Genomic DNA, 27,056 nt, shown 5'->3' on the forward strand with positions numbered 1-27,056 from the left:
TGCCTGAGAAGACCTCTCATCAGGGCACCCACTGACCTCACTTTCAAAAAAGACCACACCCACTGACCTCACTTTCAAAAAAGACCACACCCACTGACCTCACTTTCATGAAAGACCCCGCCCACTGACCTCACTTTCATGAAAGACCATTCCCACTGACCTCACTATCATGAAAGACCACTCCCACTGACCCCACATTCATGAAAGGCCACACCCGCCGACCTCACTTTCGTGAAAGGCCCCACCCACTGACCTCACTTTCATGAGACCACACCCACTCACCTCACTTTCATGAAAGACTCCGCCCACTGATCTCACTTTCATGAAAGACCACTCCCACCGACCTCACTTTTGTGAAAGGCCCCACCCACCAACCTCACTTTCGTGAAAGGCCCCACCCACTAACCTCACTTTCATAAGACCACACCCACTCACCTCACTTTCATAAGACCACACCCACTCACCTCACCTTCATGAAAGACCCCGCCCACCGATCTCACTTTCATGGAAGACCCCGCCCACTGACCCCACATTCATGAAAGTCGCCGCCCACTGACCTCACTTCCATGAAAGTCCCCGCCCACTGACCTCACTTCCGCAAAGGGCCACACCCAATGACCTTACTTTCATGAAAGGCCACAGCCACTGACCTCACTTTCATGAAAGGCCACAGCCATGTCCCTTACTTTCATAAAAGGCCCCACCCACTGACCTCATTCTCTGGTAAGGTGGACACAACCCCCCACCCCAGACCCCAGTTTCAGTTTCAGTTTAGACACCTCACTTATCTTGGCCACAATCAGTGGCCAGATCAGGAATCTAAAAATTCCTGATCTGATTCCAGATCTGCTGGGGATCACATACAGTACAGTATGTTGCATAAGTCAAAGTACAGCAAAGACTAGAGTTATACCCGGAAACTCACACTGGCACAGAGGGTAGTTGAAATACCCAGGAGCACAGCGGTCACAGTGGTAGCCCTCAAACCCACTACGGCAGTGGCACTGTCCCGTCTCAGAATCACAGCTGCCTTCCAAGGCCCCTGGTCCAGTGCACTGACAGGCTGGGAGGAGAGGGATGAGGGATGTTAATATTCTAGACAGCAAAACATTTAGTATTGAGTTATTTTGCAATTTAACAGATGAAACTGATAACGCCTGACTACAAGGAAATTAAAAGACCTGATGATTTCATCTTTTTGCACCAATCTATCAACTGCCACTTCACAGCTGTCTATGTAGAAAAACATTTTTTTTTTCTTTTCTAATTTATATTTCCTCTTATTAGACATGCAACTTTAAATGGTTCCTTTTGCTTTCATAAAAAACAGCACATCTTGACCAGGAGAATAGGAAACCATGGATTATGCCGATTCAGATTTTGGTAAAAAATAAAACAGTCTGGACAAAAAATAACATTTTAAAACAATAAAATCAGCCAGCAACTAAGTGTCAAATTTTGTGCTATGTTAGGACTCCAAAGATTTAGCTAACGGTATCAGTCTAAAATTTTCCTTGCTGACATACTTAAAATTCAATGTTTTCATGTTGTTCACTAAATACAACACTTTCAGCAAAAGTAGAACCTTACAGAAAATTGTGATCGAGATGGAACTTGGAAAACAAACACACAGTACATACGCTGACAGTTGAGTCCAAAATAATTGGGCGCACACTGGTCACAGTGAAATCCCTGGAAGTTCGGTTTGCAGACACAGGCCCTGTGACTGGGATCTGGGCGGCAGGAGTTACCCTCTGTGCCGGCAGCATTACACTCACAGTCTGTGGAATGACGAGACACAGCCAAAAAAACAGGGCAGTGAAGGTCAAAACACCATCATCTTTTTAGCATTTAATATTTCAGACCTGAACCTTTGTGGTAGGAAACCCTCCTTTCAGGAAACTGTAAAATTCTGAGAATTCCCCATTTTTAAACAGTAAATCAAAATTTAGTAATACAAATACATAACAATTAACTACAAAATATTAAAGCAGAACAGACTGATTGTAAGCTTTTTCAAAGCAGAACCACTGTGCACTTTTCCTCGTTGGGGAGACACCTGAACGGACGCTGAGAACACCCTAGGGCACCTGGACCTCTGATTGAAAAGCTCCTTTACCTATATGGCATTTGAATGGCAACTTTTATTTTTAAAAAAAAAAGCACAAGAACCTTACTTATTATTTCCCCTGCAGGTAGAGCTTCGCCGTTGCTGTTGTTGGGATAGGCAGGAACAGCTGCACAGACGCAAACCAAGAAGGAGAGAAAGGTGAGCAGACAAGAATCATTCAACGCAGGGAGACAGCTGAGAAATGGAGCTCAAGCAAGCTAGCTCCTGCTCTGCAAACCTGGGCTCTCTGCAGCAGGGATGCAACCCAAGCACAGTTTAGAGCACTTTTAAAAAGCTTATTACGGAGGACCACTCAGAGAGCGAGATGAGAGACAACGTGTTCTCTCATTCCTCTGGTCTAAACAAAAGCATTTCTAAGTGTATTTTATCCATCAGGCACAACGTGTGTTGCCATAAAATGTCCCTTTTAGGACAAGGACACAATGTGTATTTAGATATACAGAACTTTAAAGAGCATACACGGGTGAGAATATTTTCAAAACCAACACAAAACGTAAATTCTGATACCCGGCTGCTTCAGAATGTCACACACTCCTTATTACTCTTTAAAGACACCACATACAGTGACAGGTGTCTGTCCTGTTTCTTTAACATGAAGAGAGCGAATTACTTTTAGACCAAACCCTAAAGACAGCTCGGGCACACAGATTGAATTGTACACCATGAGGAAAGAGAGCAGCGAGACTCACGGAAACATTCGGGGAAGCTGGCGTACCCCTCGGCACACGCTTCGCAGTTCTCCCCGGTGTAATTGGGCTTACAGTAACAGCGGCCGGTCAGGTCCTCACACGTGCCGTCTGTGAACGCCGAGTCACAGACGCACCCTGGGGTCAAATAGCCACACATTAATGAAACTGAAATCCTTAACACTGAAGATCCGATTAGACTGGAGCTTAGTCTGTCTCAAAGTTATGACCTACTGTACAAGTATTGTGTCCAGACAGGGCACTGGTGGAGAGAGACAACTGGATACAGTTTAAGACAAGTACCAGACTTTAACTATGAAAGGGGACTCATTTCATCTTTCACCTTTAAAGAACCCACCTGGGCGATGTGCTGTGGCTTTTGTTAAACAACAGCTGCACAACAAAGGAGATCAGGTAGAGGAGAGAGAAATTGCTTATCCAACTTGTTGGATAATTAAAAGGGGTTTTTAAAGGGGTCCGCAACCTCTAATCTGTAAGGTTTCTTGTAAATGCACGTGTGGATCTACTGTACATAATCAGGTATACTTAGCGTGGTCCAGTGAAATTCCTACTAATAGCCCAGACAAATGTACTACTGTAAATCACTGGCCTATTGGTTGACTTAAAACTTTTGTACTCACCTCATTTTAGCACAGATGGATAAGATTGGACCCAAAGAAAAAAATACTTCTGCTAAAACTATTTTACCTTTTTCCATTTTCGTTCCATTTTGCGATTACAGTACCTCACGTGTTCTTTTTCACTTTCAGAATTATTATATTCATTTCTATAATCAATTCATTTGCAAATGACATCCCACTGAATTCAATACGCCCAATTTAAATCTCATATTATTCTGTAAAAGAAAAGGCTTAACAGCTGTTACGAATCTAATCGAATCCTTAAATACTTAGGGCATACTGACGATTTTCAAAATGGAAAAACTTGTTAAGTGACCATCTCACAGCGCACATTAAACTCACTTAATGACAAACAGTACATCTGCTGTCTCCTAGACAATATTTCACATGCTGCCACACAGAGCGCACGATGACATCACTCACGTGAGCAGGCCAGCGGAGAGTCTATGGAGTGGTCAGGCGACCTGTAGTATCCAGGGATGCAGCGTTCACAGTTAATGCCCGTGGTGTGATGCTGTGAAAGGAAACAACAACAACGTTCCAATGCGCTCCCCCCAAAAATAAATGATCACCTTTCCATGTAATAATGATTCAAAGATTTGGGTGTTAAAACATCCCTTTTTAATTATTTAAAGCACAAAACACAATTATTAGCCCACCTCATGCTAAGTAATGGAAGTGCTCCAGATACATGCAAACTGCTGACAATAAAACTTGAGTAAAATTAGCCATCCTCTAAACTGCATCATTCACAGCTTTAGTTCCAGCAATATACAGGCCAATTGTATGTGAGAGAACAAGCAGACGTTCATCAGGTATCAGTGAAAATGACCTGTGATAGCTCGGGCTTGAAATCGTCTGCAGCTGCGTACCTGACACTCCAGGCAGACTCCTCCTCCCCGGTTCTCCCCATGTACATTGACACTTGCCCGGCGCTCATCCACTTCCGGGTCATAGTAACAATCAAAGGAGTGTTTGTTGCAATTACAGGCTGTGCGAGGGGAAAAAGAAGAACTGGCATTGAAAGTCATGCAGGCTTTAGAGCTACACTGCAAAATGGGCAGAGTTTATCAGAAGCCGAAAGAAAATATGCATTCTCCAGACAATCGCAGATCAGAACATGGAGTTAGGGGTAGCATGCAGGATATATATTCTGAACGGAACTGAAAGGTGTAAAGTAAAACAAGATTCTGAAATGTTTAAAATCTTAATTAACATAAGAGTAATGAAAACGAAATCAAATTTAAGGATTGTTTTACCACACTTGTAGCACCGAATTACAAAGTAGCACACTGCATGCCTTAATGTCTGAAAACTCCATTACAGTGTATAAAGTATGAGTATTTTTCCATTCAATTAAGTGTAATCAAAACACTATATCATGCTTCACACTTTAAGCTAAAACCAAATTTGCAATACAGTGATGCATACAGATTTTTTAAAGATTATTTGTTTTAAATGTTGCTTCCAGGAGAGTCATGGGATGAACCCTCATCATTTTCATGTGGGCTCTGTCGCATTACTAAAAAAAATTGCAAATAAAGTATTTTCCATCTGGATGAGAACAGAGATGGGGCGCTGGTTCAGAAAAAAACAAGCACAGACAAATTCTCTGCTTGTAAAAAAAAAAGCAAAATGCTGGACAAAACACTGCAATTTTCTCTCTTTCTTCATACTTTTCTGCACGGAAACAACCTCTACTTGTTCCTTTAATACTTGTTTAAACTGATGTTTTAAGTGAGGCGTAAACAATATGGGAGAAATTTCAGAACGGGACCTTTCCACTGCCTTTTCTGGGGCTACTGAAGAAAAACTCCCAAAGGTTATTAAAGCGGAACTCAAAGACAAAGGACCAGCATCTACTTTCAAGGATTTCTGAGTGGCTGCCCTTCAGTGCAGGAGGGTGGTGGGAGTACAGCCCTGTGTATCAACAGACAGCTCTCTAATGAGCTCTGGGGTTACTCAAGGCACGCACGCACTCACAGTCCCATGACTGCTCAACACAGCGGAGAAACATGCTGCACCTGGGAGGGAGAGTCCCCAGAGGCCCAGGGGGGCTGCAGGAAAGAGGGAGGACAGAGGGGAAGAGGATGAGTAGAACCTGAAGGAAGAAGGAGACAGAATCCTGAGACAAAGGGATCCTTTGCTCAGTCACACTCTTGTGGCCTGGTCTGACCAAGGACCACGAGGAGCAATGCCTTGGCGATTAAGAAGAAGCAGAAAGGCTGTGTTCTCAACCCAGTCTTGTGCACGTTATGTTCTTAAATGTACCACGGAAATTCATACACATATGTGTTTCTTTTGATGGGTTGGGGATAATATTAAGTAATAATATTAAGTTCCTGTTGCGTGTTCTGAAAGAGGAATGAGAAATGACTTCAGTACAATTCCTTGTCACAGGATCACGTGAGTGTCATCAAAAAGATTAAGGATAGATTGTATCGTTTCCTTATGGGCCTCTCTTAAAAACAAAAAAAAACTATTGAGATTGACCCCTGAAATGCGCAGTAAAAACAATTAAAGAACAATTCCATTTAGTTTAGACTGCTGGTGCCTCTTATTCCTGCTGACAGATGTTCTAATTTACTGGGAGCCTAGATAAGACAGGACAGCATGGGGGAGGCCCTCATCCACCCACAGAAGCTCTCGAACAAGAACACACTCCCTTCAATATACAAATTTCCAATTTGCAAAGTCATTTAAAAAAACAATACCAGAAGCCAGCTGCATGAGAGACGTCTTACATACTTTAGCCATTATGGAACCTTTCTTAAACACTAATATTTAATTGACCTGTATGTACTAACTAATTGCATTATTTTCTTTGGCATCACTATGTTTGACACAGCCTCGATTTGCAACTGAATTCACATACCTGAGATTTATTACCAGAATTGAACCAAGTTACAGATTTAACACTGTAGGAAACCAAGAAACAACAATGAAACCTGCAAGCAGATGAAAAGCATGGGTTTGGATACTGCTACCAAAAGCCAAAGGTTCAGCCCCAGCTTTTGTACAAAATGATTTATTTTGAGGTCTCTGTTTAACCACAAACAAGACAGTAAAGAAAAGTCTAAAAGAAGGCTTTACAATGTAATTAACCCCACAACGCATAACTCTACCTACAAACATGGTTCAGGATCTGATGTTTATGTATTATGGTACATAAACCGCTGCGCTGGTTTTCTAATGCCTTTGACCTAGGCCAAACAAGACCCTCACCCAAGGTGAAGGAAGGCAGAAAAAAAGCTCCTTATGAACACAGACAAAAGAAACAACTCATACAACCCGAACTCGATGTCTCTACTCACGTTCACACTCATTGGCACTGTACGTGGTAGCTGGCTTCCAGGGCATTTGGTTGTATCCCGGGCAACAGCGGTCACATGATGCTCCACAAGTGCTGTGCTGACAGTCACACTGCAGTCTTTAACATCCAAAAAAACAACAAAAATGGTCACTCTCAGATGGATTAGCTAAGACCTCAGTCACTTATTCTTACCAGTGCTACACGCCAAATAGAAATCAAGTTCAAACCAATAACAGCTACTAGCAATTTTTGACCTAACAAGATAATTACTCTTCATTGTGGGCCTCATGCACTGACCAAACCCTTATTGTCTTTTAAAAATGAATCTGGATCTGAGAAACAATGGAGTGCTACGATATTTAGGGCTCCAGTACAATCACAGCATTTGTAAACAGATCAAAGTCTTGTTCTTGTACAGTTTTGTCAGAGTACCTACATTAAAAAGGGTTCATTAGGCTTACCACTGTTATTGTAAAAATAACTAGAAATGATAAATGAAGCTAAGAAAAGGCTGAAAATAATATATATGATCACATTTAAATAGTGTGCTTTCCGTATGACTTGAAAAAATGTTTCATGGAAGTTTTACGCTAGAACAGGCCAAGATTTTGTTTTAGAAAAACAGCAATTAGTTTCAATCAATGAGGGAGAATGCACTATTGAAGAAACCATATAGTTATATAATTGTATATGCATATCACTGAAACCTTCCTGAGCTTTAACTTTGTCACACACTCTACTGCAGCAGTTTACTTTAATTTAAACTAGAAATAAAACTCACAACTAAAAGCCCTAAATTAAGCGGAAAAGGTCATCCTGGCACTAGCACACTGTGTATTCAGAGTTTCACCCTACACAATTGAAACAAATTGTAGGATGGGATGAGTAGCATATTGTGAAATGCGACAAGTGTGGTGTAAAAATGAGATAGACAACTAGAACACATTTTAGCTCAATGCGTTTTTTTTCTAAAATAAACAAAAATGTGAAAATGCTAAACAAATTCCAAGTAATCTTAAACAAGACATCACTGGCTTTGGCCTGGTTAGTGTCGATGGTTTAAACGCGGGTCTGGGAGTGCTGGGTCGCGCTGTCTCCATCTTGTGAGCTCTGACAAATGGTTGAATTCCTCCGCTGATAAACGTCTCTTCCACCACCCAGAATTCCCAGCTTATCTCCCAACCCTCTGAACTCTCCTCGGGAGAAATGCCACACTCACTGGAAAGATGGATTCCAGTTTACACGCTCCACGAGTTACATAATTACATTCAGCAAAAGGCACAAAATAGTGTGGTTTGCCGTTACTGGACTTTTCTAACTTCGATTGGATTACTTCTGTTTGCAGACAATCACTTCTAACTGCTTCTGATACTTTGAAATGTGTTATGTTCAAGCAAGGTAAAAGAGGAAAAATACTATAACATCTTTCATCGCTACCAAGTGAGGATGATACATAAACAGGTCAGCAGTGAAGCTGTTGGACGTTTACCTGTAGAAAAAAGGCAAGCATCCCTGCTGGATTTTTTTTTTAATTACAATTACAACATCACTTGTTGATATGGTAAACAACAAAATGATTTCTAATAACCCAGTCAGTGAGGCAATAAAAAAACTGGACATTATTGTGTATTCAGCTCCTCCTAAAGCCAACCTCATTTAGTTCTCAGAATGAAGCTTTTTAAGCTGATCTTTTGGAAACTCATTTTTCGTTTTAATGAATGATGCAGGTGCAAATGTCATTTTGTCTAACTTTTAATAAAAAAATACAAAAAAGGATCGATGTGAAAAGTTCTTGAAAAAACACGGATAACAAAAAAAGGACTGAATCCCTCTAGACAAAAGTATGTGTTACACAAACTAGCACTGGAGGAGGTGCCCCAGGCAGAGAAGGGATTCTTGAGGATTTGACAAGGTAATGACAGCTACAGGAGATGGTGTAGATAGCCTCCAGCACTGGAAATGGATGATCTCGCCTCAAATCTCAAATCGTCCTGTTCAGCACATCTGGCCGACTCCTGCAATTTCCAAAGCATTTGGCAAATTCCAGGTGCTTCTTCAGAACAATCAGCAAAAACAATTTCCTTCAAGTCATGTCAACATTTCCTGTCCTCATTGTGGGTGCTAACACAAAAATCAAACATCTGAAATATTATTTTCTGTAATATTGAAGGACTTACAAACAAGTGTCTATAGACAAGACATAAAAGGATTTATACTAGTTCGAACCATGCTACAGTATGTATCTTAATAACCCAAAATAACAATAGCTGACTATAGCCTAGAGAAAACTAACATGCCAACAGCACAATAAAGGACTTTTGTTGCCCTAATATATCTGTTATTTCACACTCTGTTTTTTATTGCTGTTTCTTGGCAGTTCTGCCTCTCCTGATAAAGTGGTGTAGCTGCAGCCTAACAATAGGCTATGCCCATGGAGGTAGATACAACATTTTCATGGCATTTTGAAATGGTTGCACAAGATATCTGAATTATATCTCTGTACCTGGCAAACAATTTTTGACTTTTGTCTTGCTTGTTTGTAACGGTTATCAACCCTCTGTAGCCATCGTATCATATCACAGCCCACATAAAAATCTATTTGGTATGTCTGGGTAAGAAAAATCTATTCTGGTTAAGTACTGTACATACTGTATAACAGTATAGCACAGTAAGGAATCTTGTTCGATGCTGTGGTATGCACCAATCCTAAACAGAAAAAAATAATGAATTAATCTAGATTAATAAAAGTAGCAAAGACCCTCTTGTATTTTAATAATTTCAAAACACTTGAATATGAAAAACGATCAGTCAATACGTTCATCCTAGTGGTGTGGTGCAGCCTTTTGTTTACAATGTCATGAGTTCAAATCCCCAATGGGGCACTAATACTGTACTCTTGAAAAAAGCACCCCAGTCACATTGCTCCAGTAAAAAAGCCCTACTGTACAAACTGGCCCTATGACAAGTTATTCAATTATGAATTATCGGTTTATAATAAAGGTTTCACACAAAAGAAATGGTGATTGTGGGTTTATAGGAATAGTTCTCTGAAATCACAATTCCCCTAACACGCCAGCTGACTTAATTACATTGAAGGACAACAGATTGACCACTTCAAATGCACATTCTCACGCATGACTACATTTGGCAAAAATGAATGTTTATCCAAAGCTAAACATCTGCTGTGATCATGAGAGAAAAAACCCAGAAGCGACTCAACCATTCAGGATAGAGCACGTAAATGCTAACATTCACAGCAAACAAGTAGAGCTGCTGTCGAAAAACAGCAGGTGGAAACCGCAATTTCCATGTGAGAAAAAGCAGCAACTGGTCCACACACATCATATTTTTCTGACAACAAATGAACTGGGAAATTTGAATTTAAAATGTCAGAAAGCCCTCACAAATCAAGACACAGCATGTTGGGCCACCTCAAGCATGCAATTAAAACTGATAACAGATGTGTTTTTATCACTCCAGTGGGCCCCACACACAGTACATTTGTTTAGTCTTAACAGATTAACAGCTCTGAAGCTATAACACTGAAGACACTGTACAGACATGTTCCACACCAACAACTATGTTTATGCCTCAGATTTGTTCATATGAATTTGCTTCAGGTTAAGAAACATAACCGGGACGCAAGGGACAACAGATAGTTACTGGGGCCAGGGAAACGATAAAGAGCACAAATTATAGGCCCCGATCAACCCAACGTCTTACCTGTAGGGGTCTGTGGGATCCTTGGCATTACAAGCTTCTGCATGCCCATTGCAAACACAGCGCCCACCAATGCTGATGTCCTTGATACTGTAGTAGTACTGAGCGACCACAAAGAAAATTGAAAGCAGGATTAAAAATTATGTCAAATAAAACCCCCTGGTGACTGATTTGGAAAACGCAGGAAATTCCTCTTTGCTGGTATAAAAAAAGGGGCAGTGGTTAGCGTTGCTTCCTTGTAGCGCTGGGGCTCTGGGTTTAATTCCAGGCCTGGAGTATTATCTGTGTGGAGTTTGCATGTTCTTCCCACGCTCCAGTTGCCTCTCACAGTCCGAAAACATGGGTTCTGGTAAAATTGGCCCTAGGGGTGAGGGTGCGAGGGTGTGTGTGTCTATATCCCTGGCTTTCTGTCCAGGGTGAACCCCGCCTTGTGCCCATTGCTTGCTGGGATAGGCTCCTGCTCCCCTGCGACCCTGAACTGGAAGAAGCAGTGAGAAGATGGATGGATGGTATCAAAAAGCTGCCGAACACCATACTGAATGAACGGACTACATGACGCAGTGGTCCTATTTTTCCTCCCTTGGGCTCTCTCCAAAGTAAATGACCGAAATGGTCAATTGAACTGAGGTGAGCTCACACTGTAGGTAAGACCAGGCCTGGCGCAAATCTTGTGAAGCAAATGCAAGTTAGAAGCAACCAACCCATCTGAGCGGACCCCCAGTCCGGACACTCACCCTCCTCGTGACGGTGGGGTCCCGTAGCGCCTTGCCCATCAAGTGGCCCAACAACGTGTTGGTCCTCAGGAAGCGCAGCCTGATGTTGGTGGCCTTGGTGAAGTCCCTCAGAACAGGGGAGTAAGAGAAGTTCATGGCTCCAGGTCTCCCATTGACCAGGGACACGACAATCTGAAAACACCAACAACAAGGCTTGAACACAGAACAACCATTGCATTTATAGCACGATTCTTCTGGCTGCCTGTAAGAATGAACAATAATAGCCCAGCTAAAACAGCACTGGGAAGTAGAGTCTAGCAGGGATGGGGGAGTTATTAACAAGGACAGGCATTGTTCACTGGGCCATCCCTGTAAACTGTTAAAAAGGGAAGCTAAGGCATCCAAACCTTTCTTTCTGTGCTGTAAGCAGAAGATACAGTTTGGGGGTCAGTCTTAACCATCAGAAAACCTTAAAAAAAAAACTAAATTTTGCCATCAGACCTGGCATTTTTATATGGTTGGCTCGTACCAAAACCCAAAACAGATTGAGAATCAAGGTGCTCGCAGAGCCTCACCTCTCCGTTCTCCAGGGGGACGATCCGGGAGTACTCGCTGGTGCAGATGACGTCGTTGTCCTTCGTTATGCGCTCAATCGTTCTTTGGCCAAACCTGTCAATGCAGTCCCTCTTGGAAGCTGGGAAAGAGAAAGGCTCGGGAAATCAGGGAAACCCGCATCAGCTGCAAACGACCGAAATCTAGAAGGGAACTTCACTTGTCCTCAGTCACATTTCTATTCTCACAACTGACACCTTCACTCAGATTACCCACAGTGCACAATGATTAAGAGCCATGGAGGGTAGGGATACAGGTATTCAATGAACTGTACTTCCCAGGGTCTGATTTTATATAATACTCACTCATTACTGACATTACAGGGAACTGCATGGCCCCCAAAGCAATACTAATAGAAGGGAAGGAGAATGGCTCGTATAGTCCTCATTAACATACGCTCTCATTTCCTTGGTAGTCTAATAAACCCCCTCAGGAGCCGAGCTGACTACCTCATCTTAAAAGGAAAAATTAGAGCCCTGTGACCCCCAGCAGCCTGTGGCTCTGATCACCAAATACTAGAAACCACAAAGGCCTCGCAAGGTGCTACTAATCTTTGAAATAATGAGGAAAGTGGGGTCCTTTTGTCACTCACTCTAAACATGTACATTAAAATACATATTCTACACTGTTATTCTGTTATGGATACAGTACAGTAGGTGGCCCAATGGCTATAGCAAAGGGCTTGTGAGAGGGGGATTCCTCAGTCAAGCCCAGATCCTGCCACTAACTTACTGCCCCTCGTTGGATTGTAATGTAATGTAATGTTTCTTTATTAGCCCTATACAATTTCCTGCATTAGGAATTCGTCTTTTTGCATACTCCAGCTTTTCTCCATGGAGACACAGACAGGGAGAAAAGCTTGGGGTCAGAGCGCAGGGTCTGCCATTGTACGGCGCCCCTGGAGCAGGTAGGGTTAAGGGCCTTGCTCAGGGGCCCAGTGGAGTAGGATTCCTCTGCTGGCCGCGGGATTTGAACCAGAAACCTTCCAGTTACAGGCGCAGATCCTTAGCCACAGAGCCACCGCTCTGCCCCATTGTATTCTGTTCTTGGATCTGCAGGTGTGGCTGCTGATCCATGATTCAGCATCAACCTCTAGACTGTAAAACAGCTTGAGTGACATCTTTTTAAAATTCAAGGTAAATTAAATATTAAAAATAATATATTTATTAATATATATTTTTTAATTAAGCAAGTTCTACAAGGTAATGCCAGGCTAGATAAAAAAAACGATCTGTTGGAATTCATGTACTGTTCCCACCTCTTTGTACAAATTCCCAGAATACTTGTACACAACACAAAAATTCTCCAGGACAAGAAAAACATGGCTTTGTGCATTGCTTTAACCTTTGCCAGCCACAAAAATGCCTTGGCAAAGCGCTCTGTATGTTAAACCTACAAAAGGATTTACCAACTCTGGACTCACACAAATGAATGTTTGCTAAACACTGAATCTTAAACACCAAAGTCTTATTATATGGCTTGTATAATACAATATTATATAGCTTAAACACTAAATATAATTTATTCTCCAATAAATAATATAATTATCACAAAAGCGTAGAGGGGGAAAAACCTGTTACTTTACACAAAGTAAAGAAAGGTCCTTAAGTAGAAGGTGACGGCACTTTGTGTCAAAAAGTCTTTAATTCACGTTTGTTAAATAATGGTCATTTAAAGTTTTGTTCTTTTCTTGCTGCGATGGCTACAATAACATGAGGGTTTGCATATTTAACACAAGCCTGAATCTCCTACTTAACAAGGCTATTTAACTGTAAGGACAGGTACATGAAGGGGAGATTAGCAATGCACTACTGTACTATGTCTAGCTAGGCCAATTATTAAGTAGATTAATTGACAGCTCACATCGGAACAAAATCCAGAGATCTCTGCAGCCCTCCAGAACCACGATAACCCTGGCACTGGCGGTCATAAATTTGCTTGTGTTCTGCATAGTGTTAGCAAAGAATCTCTTCAATTAGTTTTCCCTCCGATACGTTAGTTCTAGGGGCCCTATACCTCACGGTATGCTAACACATAACAGGAAGAGTTTTACAAAATCAGTTTGACTCATGACAGCTGGCTAAACACAATTATTAAAAAAAAAAAAACTAGATTTTCTGGTCCATTCATTTTCTTCCTTGCCATAATAAACGAGGCAACATTAAACTCCCTAGACTTCCAATTATCTGTTCTGACATTTCACCACAATTTTGAGCCCCCAAGACTGCATTTTAGCTAAAAAGCGGCCTCAACTACCAAGACTCAATTTCAGGCCCCTTAAAGACGTTCAGGAAGTGTGCAGTTGAGTGAATGTTCTTGATAATTGCACAATAGCAGACATGCAGCCTTATAGTGGGCACTTGACAGAAAAGGAAATCTGGGCTCTTTGCACTGAGGTCAGAAGAAGATGACCCACACAATAGACCCTTTACTCGATGAAGCAGATCCGCTTGACCGCTTTAGACGCTGACAACCTGATGAGCACAATTTGCAATGTCAGAGGGGGATCTTTAGATTAGCACGGGACACCAGGTTCTGTTTTTAGGCATCTGATCAAATCAAACAGGAGAGTTTCATCTGCATAAAGAGCTAGGGGAAATCTGTAGGATCCAAGGTTTAAAGTATTTTCTTGACAAAACGAAACAAGGCGAACTTGAAGGCGGACTTCAAGGTGGTTACACAAATCATCTTAGCTCATCCAAGTCAATCATGCTCAAAAGAAACTGCAACCAGAATGACTAAATTAATTACTCAGCATCTTCCATGGGATGCAGTATGTGATCAGTGCTGGGTTATTCCAAGCCTTTAATCAGGTATTCTCCAGCTACAAAAGATGACCGATATTTAGAGTTCTATTCTTTAACGAAAGCCTTCACTGAACTCTGCTTTCACTCTTGCTCACTGGAGCTTTGCTTGGACATCAATTATGTTCAATTAGAAAGATGTCTGTAGGAGAAAACAGTATGCCACTGAAGCCACTATGTCATAAAAAAATATACTTCTAAGAAAATGTGCAGCCAGGGGCACAGTGCTTTGTTCGCCTTTCAGCAGTTGAACTCTGCCCTCACCTACGCTGTCAATAATCTTACTCAGTGTGGTGACAAACAGCAAATCCCACAGAGAGGTCTCCAGGAAAATAGGGCAGAACAAGCCAAAGGCAGAACCAACAGGAACCTGCTTTGTCTCTCTCTCTCTCTAGCGCTGTGAAGATCTGTCTGTTTTGCTCAGCGAACAACTCAGGTTGGCATTCCATACAAACACTTGTTCTTCTGTCTGGGGTTTGTCTCGGAGCAGTCTGCCCTTGAACAATTGCTGCAAAGCCGTTAAATACAGAGTAATACCCACGCATCATCCATTCCAGCTTGGAATCAAAATGCATAAACATGTCAGAGGAGACTAAAGTTTGTTTTTTCTCCCTGGAGCACCGGGTCTTAGTCTTAGTGCCGAGAGCTATTTCTAGAGTTCTGCCTCATCCTTTTGGAAGGTTGACTGTTACTCACAGGCGAAAAACTGCCAAGGTTGGTAGGTGTCGCCGAAGTCTATGGATCGCTCCAGCACCCAAAGATCGGGTCTTGGTGAATTTGCAAACTTGATGAGCACATAAGCAACATGGAAGAGCTGTGGGGAAAGCAAAAACAACACATTATTCTTCATTCAGCCTCCTGCAGATATTTGAGTCACTGCATCCTCAAGCCCATAGGACACGTAAAAATGTGCTTCCTGATTAGTCACTCGGTGTCCCTTTCCTTTTTTAGTTAACACAAGTGAGCAGTGCTAAACCACAAGTTTTTTCCTGTTTAAACAACTCTCTTACAATACTGTGACTGGGCTGATGTTGTTGTGTCTGCAAATCAGACATGTTCACAAATCTTAAGTCTTGCATGCTTGCATGTGAAAACTGGAATCTGAATATTACCCAAGAGTGAGATAGCACTCCTGTGGTAGTGATAGTGGTAGTTTCTACTGTGGCATAAAAAGTACACACAGCCTAACTGAACTGTGATAAGTTAATAATTCCCTTGAGTAGTTCTTAATATAGAAATACATACTGAACAGCATGTGAAACAGTGGAACATAGCAAAGAGCAAAGTTATTTCTATATAACAAATCTACACAAGGTAAAATCTGAATTAGGAGGGATGCTACATATAAGCACTGGGGGCAACAAAACCCTTTACTGATCTCTGCACTTTCCATCAGAGATCAGAGAGCACTGAGTCTTGATAATTAATGTACCTCTAAAGACAAGCTTTCATTGTATTTTTACAGAGGGAATATCCTTGGTCAAACCTACATGATCTGCCTTGTGCTCCCTAGAACTTCAGCAGTGTTAAATACTCCACTGTCAAAATTGAAGGAACAACAGTAGTGAACATTGGAGAGGCAGATGTGAAAGCCAAAAAATAAATTACCTTTTTTCTTTTGGTTTGTTTAACCTGGATTTAAGAGATTAAATTTTTAAAGTCAAACAAAACTCAATGAGAAGCAGTGAAATGGGAAGACTATGCTATAAATGTATTCTATAGTATATACTATACATGGCACAGATAATGCAGGGTGATTGAGGATCCCATGTCTATGAAGAGCTAAGGTCACTGTAAGCTCTTCTTGTGAAAGGCACTCCTTAGCTTATATCAGCTTTTCTCGCCTCAGGACTCGGTTCCCACGAAATCCTGCTTGCAGCTGCTGTTGGCATAGCAGCAGATCTTGAAAACCAGCCAAAATTCATTATGCATGCCTTATGCATTTTATTATTATTATTTATTAATGACTTTTTGGGCAATTGTTATGCCCAGAGTGCACACTAAAAATGATATTCACTGTCACACCACAACAGATAGAAACACTGTGCTGTTTTTAGCTTCTGCTAGTTCTGAGAATAAAGAGCCCACTCTGAAGTTGCTGAATATTCCCAAATAACTCTTAAAATCAAAATAATGTATCTATATATACAGAAACCTGACATCAGACATTGCACAATCATAGAACAATAAAAACTTTAAACCATTTTTAGTGAAACATTTCAGAAGCAGGCATAGACATTTGACATCCATGCAGTCCTGTCTGTTATTTAGTCCTAGGAACTGTTTTCATGGACTATGTACACTAATCCTAATAAGTAGTATGATCACTTAGCTTAACAAATAGGGATTGTATTTTTGTGTCATTTTGATTTTATTTTATTTTTGGCCAGCACCAGCCTTCACTTCATTCCATTTTCCACATTATGCTGTGTTAGAACTGTAAAATATTGGTCAATGTTAATGACAAGAGCTCCAGAAATAGACACCATGGGCCCAGTTTAAACTTGGGGATGTTTGGAGAATGTCTAGGAATTTTTTCCTTATGAATCCCTCTACAATGACGGAACAAAGACGCATCTGTGTCAGATCAGAAGCAACCAGAAAGAGGCCTTTCAATACGATTGCTGTCATTTTTTCCCTATCGCTGAGGCGCCTACTGAGTGATACCACCGATGATTTCCTTTAACAAGATTGCACCTTCTCAAAGCAAATTTGGCAAGAACCTTCAATATTCTATGCACACATAATCTGAAATCAAACACCTTTATTTTTTCTATGCAATATTCATATTAAATATTTCTGTATAATCTTAGTTTTTTAAAAAAGTGTCCATTGCTGCAAAGTAAGTATGGAGAATAACATTTTGCGTGTTTTTTTATGAACTACAGATATTTTTGAAAAGCTTGGCAGTGATTCAAGAATACTACTATTACTATATTTTAAACAAGTACTAACCGTTTTCATCGGTCTTTAATTCCCTGCCTGAACACTCTGACCCTAGAACCACAAAGCTGAAACACCATCAATGCTAAAAAAGTTATATGAATTGATTATAAGACATCAGAAACTCATAATCATGACAGTCTTGCAATAAAGATGTTTTGTTTCACAGTCCTGAAAGCTGTTTGACAAATGTCGCCCTGTGCTCAACTTAATTTTGTATTTCAGAAGACACTCTCACATTTTGTTTTTTTCCTGTTCTTGCATTAATTTTACTGTACAGATGGCATCAGTTATAACAACTCTCAAGCATCATTTATTCCATTTGTGGATTTTACATAAGTAAAATGGGATTATCGCCACCCACCATGTTGTGTATGTGGAGAAACTGATTCATCCCTTTCTTGACTACTGTAATGCCCTGCTTGCTGGAGCAGCTACTGTAGAATATCGACTGGGTATCAGTCATATAATCATATTACCACTGAAGCTGAGGTGCAAGGGACCACCAACTTGCGCTCCTAAACTCAGGAACTCATTCCCAAATGAAATATGTCTCTCTTTTCACTGGTGATTTTACATCCCATCTAAAAACGCATTTGGACAAAATTGGATTCTTAAAACTTAATTTTGGATTTGAAAATGTACTCATACTGTATGTCTTCATTTTACTGTACATCGGTACAGTTTCCTATGTATAGTGCTTTGAGATGTACATAGAAAGTTGCAATACAATGAAACATAATATTATCGCATTTGTACAGGCGGAAAATGTCCGACTGCCCACAGAGACGGATGCCCTGAGTCTGAACGGAGTACTAGAGTCACATAACAGGCACAAGCACTGCTGAGCAGGGAGAAAAGCTCAAGGCTGCACAGACCACTTCAGCTTTTTCTTCAGTTTCCAGTCGTTATGGCTGGACTCTGCGGTGATAAAGGGGTTGACTGCTGATGCAAACCAGGTCTACAGTTCTGCCATCTGAGAAGGGGATTACAGCAGGCGATGGGTTTGTTTAAATAAAAAAAAAAGATCACTTCATTCATCAGCCTCACAGTCCCGGCTGAGGAATATTTACACTCTGTGGAAAAAAATTAAACATCAACTTCCAAACTGAGGACGTGCAAAGTGTTTCCCCCTCCCATCTGTCTACAACACAGCTACATCCAGCAAACTCAACTTTGGACATGACAAGTCATATTCATATTTCCCGATTTAAAGCTATTGTACAAAAAGCATGTCAGTGACTGTTCTAGTCATGCTCCTCATCAGCCATGTCAAAATCCTGATTTTTATAATGATGCTAGATTTACAGCTTTACTTTTTAATTAAGTGTTGGTAAACCACTGTTGTAGACCAGGATATGTTTCAGCAGATGGATGGATCCCAAGTTGCCATTGGCCCAACTGTCTGCCTGAGCTTCATTACAGTTTTATCACTTTCAGCCATCTCTCAAATATAGCTAACAGCTGTATGATTCATGAGTGGAAAACGTCATGGTTGTAAAAGGTTGCTAATCCATTTCACGTTTAATTGGATGCAAGTTTACATTTTCTTTTCAGTTAGGCTTTTCATAATCGGGGCAAGACAACATATCCACTTAGTTGGTGGCCTCATACAGCATCAGATTTCTGATGAGTCATTAGTCCTCGTAAACCTTCTTGATGTCCAGCCAGACAGCAGAGTGTAACAGGCTGCAAGGTGCTGTAATTATCAGTTGCAAAATAATTTCTAAAAAACCCAGCAGGAAAAAACTCACTATGCAAGACTTTTTTGCTCTACAGAGAAAACAAAATCTAAAAATGTATTGCAAAAAGAACATGGCTGCAAATCTTGCAAGAGACTACAATGAAAACAGAATGAGAACAGAATTTAGCTGGGATTTGATTTGGTGGTAGGAAAAGCTGAACAAGTGTTCCACTACAGCAAGAAGCATTGAAAATAATTTTATAAATGACTGGTTACACATTGCTGTGGATTAATAATCAACTGAAACAGTAATTTGGCAGGTTAGTTTTTGCTAGACAGATTTACTAGAAGATAAGAGAAATGTATTCTAAAGGTAAACATTAATTTGAATTATGCATTGCATGATACTGCACACAATGTGAAATCTCATTTGCCTTATTTTCTGAATACATGCAGGTTTCAGCAAAGAAACTGAAAAAGAAAAGACTGATTATCACCTGATCTAAAGAAAATTATTATTTACATATTATTAAACATATAAAGACAATTAAAATAACTGGAACTATAATTTCCTACCATTATATCCTGGTTTTTAAATGAAAATACATCTTTTCTTAAAAAGCCAAAAGAGTTTAAGTATACCCTTCTATATATTTCAATGTTTTTTTTAGATTAAAAGAAGGTGGTTAAGTACAGTAATTTGCAACAAGTAACCAATAACTGAGTTTGGGCTGGCCTGTCCTTTCTGATGGTCAGAAACATTGTGAGTTTGGTCTTCACCATGGTGGTGGGGTGATCATGGTTTTAAGGTGCTTTGCTGCCTCAGGACCTGCACAGCTTGTCATTTCTAACATAACCATGAGGTCAACACTGCATCTGCAAGTTCTGGAAGGCATAGTTGGTCCCCTTACAATCATATAAGCAGATCTACAACAGGATGGCAGAAGACTAATTTCACATTTTGGACAGGCTAAATCAAAGTCCAGCACTACACCCCCATTGAAATGTAATGGTTGGACCTGAAGCAAACTCTTAATTCAAGGAAACCATCAGATATCACCGATATTTGATCAAAAGATCTAATTCCATTTTAGTTTCTAAAGTATACGAGAATATGGATCATCCTTGGAGGAGCCTTTTCTCTGCCCTTTAAATCGGTGAGAGCGTAAAGGTGTGGCTACCACAGTATCAGGACTCTCACACACTGTTCACCAAACAGGTGGCCCATGTGGAACGGAGCTGATGAAGCCCGAAGGTGGACCCCCTTGACAGGTTTTCTCTTCGGACACTGGCATCACTACCCTTCTACCTCCCTGCCCCCACTCCATATCGACTCCTTAACTCAAGGAGCCTGATAAGGGCCAACAAGCTGCTCATTAGGTTTTCAAATATTTACAAAAGCATCCTCAGTGGAATCCGGGAGGGCAGATTGGGAGAAGAGGAGTGATAAATGAAATGCTTATGTAGGAGAAAGTTGGATAGAGCTGGATCCAGCTGTGGCTGTCAATACACTCGGTTTCTCACTCTCCTGCCCCCGCAATTGGGATTCCACCCATGCTGTGCCTTAATTAAAAGCAGCTTTTGCAAAAGCAGGCCCTTGGAGTGGGCAGTGCCTGGGGGAGAGTCACCAGAGAGAAACCCTTTTAGGTGTATTTCCAGATAAAGTGCTTGTTGCAATTTAGGATGAGAACCGTATAAGACTCCCTAGTTTCTGTGTGCTGCTGCATGTCTGCATAAAGTGTACAGGATCTCCGCTGATGACAATAACCACTGCTTGCCTATGCACAAGCATTTGGAATTACCTCTCCAGCCAGCAAAACATTCACCACATGCTTGGCATTTCTGAAACTCAAGTCTTATGGTAGTTATCTCGCAACAAAGCCATGTGGAAGGGTTCAAGATGAACTGTTAGCTACCCTTTCAATAAAGGTAGAATTTATTAGGCTGGAACAATAGCTGCAATACATAGGATACATACTTTTGTCCAAGATGTTTTCCAACTTAAATATTGCAAAAGAGCAATTTAAAACATGATCTTAAACAAAATCTCTTCAAATGTAAGATTTTGAGCTTGATCTGGAAGGTATTTGCCTTTGCAGAAGCCTCCCCATCTAAAAAAACGTTTTTGTTCTTATTTATGTGTAAATAGAACAGAGATGTTCTGAGTGGCACAATTAAGTATTTACAACGTGTTATTCTTCTTTAGTGGCAACAAAGCCAGTTACACAGAAATCAACCTCCTAATAGTCTTTGACTCAACCATGCCACTAGGGAAACTAAACTGCTGTAATGACACAGCACTATGTTTATATAAATATTAGTTTAGCATACTGTAACAAGGAAAAGGCCAAAAAACGTGGATAAAAGAGCAGCTTTTGCATTGTGCCACAGCCACAGGCATAATAAAGGAGATTTCAGACAGATAGTGGCAGGTAGATGCAATTGGGATCTTTAAAATGAAGCACCTTTGGCACTCACACAATGCCAACCCACATTCAGGTGAAGCATGCATATCTGAGGAATGATGTGATCTGAGTACGAGACGGCAGCAACAATAACCACAGTTTACAGCAGATAAGATGCTCGTCTCCTTCGGCTTGTGGTGGCACGCATTGTTTAGGTGAATTTCAAAATAAAATTCTTGACACATGCATCCGGCATCCAAATGCCCTTTTCTTTTAATTGCTTAAGAACACGCACAACCTTGACCTCAGACACATAACCTCATGAAAACAGCTTAAAAGGAACAAAAGGTATTTTCTTTTGTCTAGATTTCAAGCAGGAAAAAAATGAAATGTATATACAGTCTACAATTCATTTCTTAAAAAACAGAACTAAAAATATAAGACCAGCATTTACTAGAACACAGGTAAAAGGTCAGAAAACGTATTACAGATTTTCTGCAGTATGTTTCTGGAACTCATTGACCCTGACATAAATGAATGTTCAAATCCATTCCCTTTCTTGATTCTTGCTTCCAATGCCTTTCTCTGAATTCCAAACCTTTCTTTGGTTAATGTTTCTCCACTAAAAGGCCTAGCAATACATCAAGTACATCAAGCCAGGGAATAGTACTGAAACTAAGTGTTCAATGGAAAAACTGTTCAAACAATTTGAATTGTAATGGCTAAAAGACAGGAGCATTGAAATGCCTTTTCCATCCTATTGTAACTATTACTTTGTCTGCTGTTATTTAATTAAAACAAAAATATTTCAAGAGCTGAAGCAGCCTCTGTGATCTCTGGAGCAGAACATTTAAAGAAGTAACAAATCATCAGTTTGCAGAAACAAGCAGCCTAGTTAGTCACTTTCATTTAGAAAAGCAGCCTGCATTTTCTCCTCCTCTGCATTTGTTTAACTCAAGGTCTCCTAAATCTTCTGCTCTCTCAATGGCAGACTGACCCTCAGATGATGCTCTAACAAGCTGGAGATGAGCCTCTGTAACTTGTTAGGGAAAGCCTAGCTGGAAAACGAAAGACATACCTGATAAGCCACATAAGAAGTTGCAAACTGAAGATAAACACTGGGTTCCCAAAATGTATCAACTATTTTCTGCTGGAGATGTTGCAGATCTTAGCGTTTTACCCAAAAGACATTACAAGAGCTCAGCGAAATTCTAAAGGGAGGCTTTGTCAGGCAGCAGAGCCTGGGTTCTAAGGGTTAATTATTTTAGGAACATGCAAGGGCATGCAAAATTTAACAAAGAGAACAGTAAACATAAAGAGAAAATGACTGAATGGAGAGCTTTCACGTTCCTGGGAATAGGAAAGTATTAGATCTATAATTCTGTCTGGAATTTGCAAATCCTCTCAAAGCATCTGTTCGCAATGGGTCATTACCACCAGAAATTACAGCATGTATTTTGCATCAGATCTTATGGAAGCCCAACTGCGGGGTGTCTTGTGCTATATGGGGGCCACACACATATTAAACTGGGTGTTATAATAACCTATGCCTTTGGGGTTCAAAAGTGAAAACACAATGATGTAGTTTCATGTGGCATACAGATTCATGCATTATCCTTAGATCACTAATTGTTACCTTTCTTCGTGCATTTTCCCTCTGATTTGGTAACCACCATAATAAGAATAGTTTCAGTTATATTGTCAGTATAATCTTCATTTACTTCAAATGCTCTCATGTACTACTTCTGTTACAAAAAGCATGTGAAAAGGAGAGAAAAGGCTGCAATGTGCAGTTCCTATGATCAACCATTAGAAAAAGCAGACATTCTGACATACAGTAAGTCTATTAATAAAACTGGCCACACAAATTAAGTTGCTTACTGTAGCTGTTTAACTGGCTAGAACAATTAAAAACATGCAGTGCATATTTTTAACCCACATTCATGTCAAGGCACCAATTCTTGTAACTAATATTTCACTAAAAATGAGATCTCCTTTTTATTCACATAAGCAGGTTCCTCTATATGTAACAGTAACCATATTTCATATTTCATACAAATACAGTAGTCTCAGTTATTTATGCTTGTGTGCAGACTTGAAGTCCACAATGTCCTCTTGATAAATGTTTAAACATTACAAGAAGCCATGAAGGTCGTGTTGCAATCAATGTATGTAGAGTGTTATGGCAACTTACTGTATATTTGGTCTTTTTATTTTAGAAGTGAAAGCAGATAAGGAACTTGTGCTGTTTATCTCTGCTTTAATGTTCAATTGTATTTTTTCCTCAGCTACACACTGAAGATCCGGCCACTTGAGCTAATATTAGTTTGTTTTTATTCCCAAGAATAACATCCTGTGGGTTATTGTTTATTTATTGTATCACGGAGGATAATAAAATAATTGTGCATTAACAAAAATAGTTGTTTTATAAACTCTACAGTACACAAGCTTTTCTAAATAGCCATAATACATATTACCCACATGTGATACAGACTATTTCTAAACTTGTTTATTTTGGCATCCTAATGTTGAAAAACCTTTACTGAACAGCAATACATTTTATTAAACAATTACAGCTGACACAGAAACACAGTACATGAACTTGGAAGTATAGGGTACCTTGTGCACCAGTTATAGGTCACAAAAATGGTCAAATAATATGCACAGCACATCAGTGTTTAAACAGTTGCGTAAAAAATGCAGTGTCTGTAACCTTGTCTCGGGTTCAGAAGATACAAAGTAACATGGCTGCAGTGAGGAATAAGCATTGGCTTGGTTTGAAGAATTATCCCAGTTGGGAACCTCCAGTTGCCCCACTGGTGGTGACAGTGGGAGTGGCAGAGCAGTACAGGGGTATTGGCATGACAGACACAGGGTAACGGTGACCTAGAGCCCCAGAATTCTAACCAGACCCATTTACACTGCTATAAAAGACCAAGATTGCAGTCCTCACCTGACGTGAGCACCAGGTCTAAGCAAGGAATATTCCCATATAGAACAATGAACAGGAAAGAACTGTACCCACACCCAGACACCTTAACCACCCACTGACAGAACATATTGGACTAAGAGTAGAGTCAACAGAGATCCAGAGCACTCCGTGAAGAAAACATAAGTGACTCATTCAATTAGTGGAATTCCTGGAAGAGCTGTGCCATGAAATTTCTTCATCTGTAATATTCAAATTCCTACACCAGATAAAAACAGCTGCTAAAACCTCCAGATTAAAAACAGCGAAAGCCAAATCTCTTTGTTCCCCTAATATCTAGGATATTATACTTCGGGTGAAATGTTTTATTCCTCTGTGAGGCAACATGGGCATGCACAGCAGAATAGAGATGTGAGCAAAAAAAGAAAGAAGAGCCCGATCGCTAATATAGAGATTCAGTCAGTTCTGTAAAGTTTAGCAAGTTTTGTAAAAGTAAAAACTGTACTCTTTTAAAAAAAAACTGCTAGACTGCTTTTATTTCTCCAAGAGAACCTATGCCATTCAGAGTCTATAAAGGGAATGCCAGTATAAAATAAATCAAATGCATATGGTGTACCCAAACTCTCTCTAAGGTACAGCAGTGTCAGCATAAAATCAAACCGTTAATAATATAGAAATAAAAAATTAAAGTGTGACAGAGCTATGTCTTCCTATATGTCTTTTATATTACAGCATGGAGAATTTAATACAGTGTTCTACCATTCCATGTGAAATTAGGATTGGACACCCTTAGCTTACACAGTCTTTGCTTATCCCTCGTTTTCACAATGGTTTCCTGCATGTTACTGTTTCCACTACATTATACTATAGTATATAGATTTGATAAGGTTTTAAAAGTTTATAATTATATAACCCAACAAGAAGACCTGACTTGCACAGCCACACTAAAGCTGAATTTAAACAGCTGAGCTGATCCCAAAATAATCAGCAAGTACTGCACACACGTTGAATCTGATCTTCTGAACGATGGCCTACAGCGCGCAATGATTTACACGGAAACCTTGTGGTTTAATGGCAAGCTGCAGACAGGGCTGCTTTTGGCTGGTTATGGCATCATTACTTTCTGTGTTCAGAAACCACACTTGTGTTAGCTACAGCCAACAGGAAACCTATAATAATAGTCTCCCTGGAGGAAGCCTAACAGCTGCACATAGAGACAGGTTTCCCCAGCAGAGGTGCAATGTGTAAGCCGCTATACTCCCAGCAAAGCAGTGCCCTCAGCATGAAAAGGGTGATGAATTTCCCTCAGGATTTCATTTTTTAACTGTGTTTACTTGTTTAAAGTTAATGACTACATTTTAGTAGTACTATTTTGCTTAATGTACTGAGGGAACAGATTCTAATGCAAATTCTCCATTACAGCGTAATCTCCCAAAAAGATTTTTTTTACATATTTGCATAAACATAAATAATATATACTGTGTGCACAGGTTTAGCTGCACCTGTGGGGGAATGAGGAAGTGCAGACAGAAACCTCCGGCCCAACCCACCTTTCAGCCATTCATCTTTTCACACCACACAGGCCTCAAAGATTAAGGAGAGAAACTGTTACAGCCAGGCAGTGGCCAGGAAGAAAAGTTTAAGCTACAGCTTTGTACACACCAGAGACACGAAACAAAGTTCAAGCACGGCTATGTTGACTGGTCTCGATAATTAAGAGGATTGTTAGACTGTATTTTCTATAGGCTGAATGCAATACGCAGGTAATGCATGTAGGTTTCTAAGATATCATTATTTCTCTGTGTGTAGTGCAGTGGCACAGGGGTTAGCATTGCTGCCTCGCAGCACTGGGTTCAATTCTAGACCAGGGAAGCTATCCGCGTGGAGTTTGATGTTCTCCCAGAGTTCGTATGGGTTTCCTACGGATGATCTTGTTTCCTCCCACAGTCCAGAAACATACTGGTAAGACATACTGGCTTCTATGGAAATTGTCTGTGCGTGTCTGCCTGCTCTGTGATGGGCTGGCGCCCCATCCAGGGTGCAGTCTTGTGCCCGTTACTTGCCAGTATAGACATGACATGACCCAGAACATGACCCAGAACTGAAAGAAGTGTTTAGGAAATGGATGGACAGTACACTATGTGAGGGGTTGAAAACATACCTGACTGTAGCACCCTGTAGACTGATTATCAACAGTCTGCAGTGATTTTCAGTCTTCAAAACATATTTAGCAGTTTAACTAATTGTAATTAAAGGTCAAAGTTTCATTCAATTACCTGCCAAATTCCATTGTTTACAGAATAACTGCTTTTCTGTTTTTGTCTTACAGGCACAAGTAATTGAAAATATAACTATTGGTAAGTGCCCTGTTTCTGAGTATGACAATAGAGAACCTAGGGACCCGATGAGCTGAAAAGAAAAACAAAAATTGAAATAGCAAAAAAAGTACCATTAAGTGGAAATGATTTTTTAAAA

The 27,056-nt window shown here is 40.4% G+C and overlaps 1 protein-coding gene across 3 annotated transcripts in view; it reads right to left on the reverse strand.

Moving 5' to 3' along the window:
• The window catches only part of lama5 (laminin, alpha 5), an 85,629-nt gene that overhangs the window by 45,214 nt on the left and 13,359 nt on the right, over window positions 1–27,056 (reverse strand). For 2 of the 3 annotated variants that reach the window (XM_015365137.2, XM_015365136.2), the window contains exons 3-13: window positions 15,317–15,434; window positions 11,780–11,898; window positions 11,226–11,396; window positions 10,495–10,592; window positions 6,773–6,888; window positions 4,331–4,449; window positions 3,882–3,972; window positions 2,821–2,955; window positions 2,178–2,237; window positions 1,641–1,781; window positions 926–1,063 (exon numbers count right to left, since the gene is read on the reverse strand). In XM_015365137.2, the coding sequence (XP_015220623.2) occupies window positions 926–1,063; window positions 1,641–1,781; window positions 2,178–2,237; window positions 2,821–2,955; window positions 3,882–3,972; window positions 4,331–4,449; window positions 6,773–6,888; window positions 10,495–10,592; window positions 11,226–11,396; window positions 11,780–11,898; window positions 15,317–15,434 (1,306 nt within the window). Of the gene's footprint in view, window positions 1–925; window positions 1,064–1,640; window positions 1,782–2,177; window positions 2,238–2,820; window positions 2,956–3,881; window positions 3,973–4,330; window positions 4,450–5,482; window positions 5,516–6,772; window positions 6,889–10,494; window positions 10,593–11,225; window positions 11,397–11,779; window positions 11,899–15,316; window positions 15,435–27,056 lie in introns of all 3 variants that reach the window. The other variant, XM_069179616.1, reaches the window with a different exon arrangement.

This window comes from Lepisosteus oculatus, chromosome 16 (genome assembly GCF_040954835.1).
Source record: "Lepisosteus oculatus isolate fLepOcu1 chromosome 16, fLepOcu1.hap2, whole genome shotgun sequence".
NCBI classification, from domain to species: domain Eukaryota; kingdom Metazoa; phylum Chordata; class Actinopteri; order Semionotiformes; family Lepisosteidae; genus Lepisosteus; species Lepisosteus oculatus.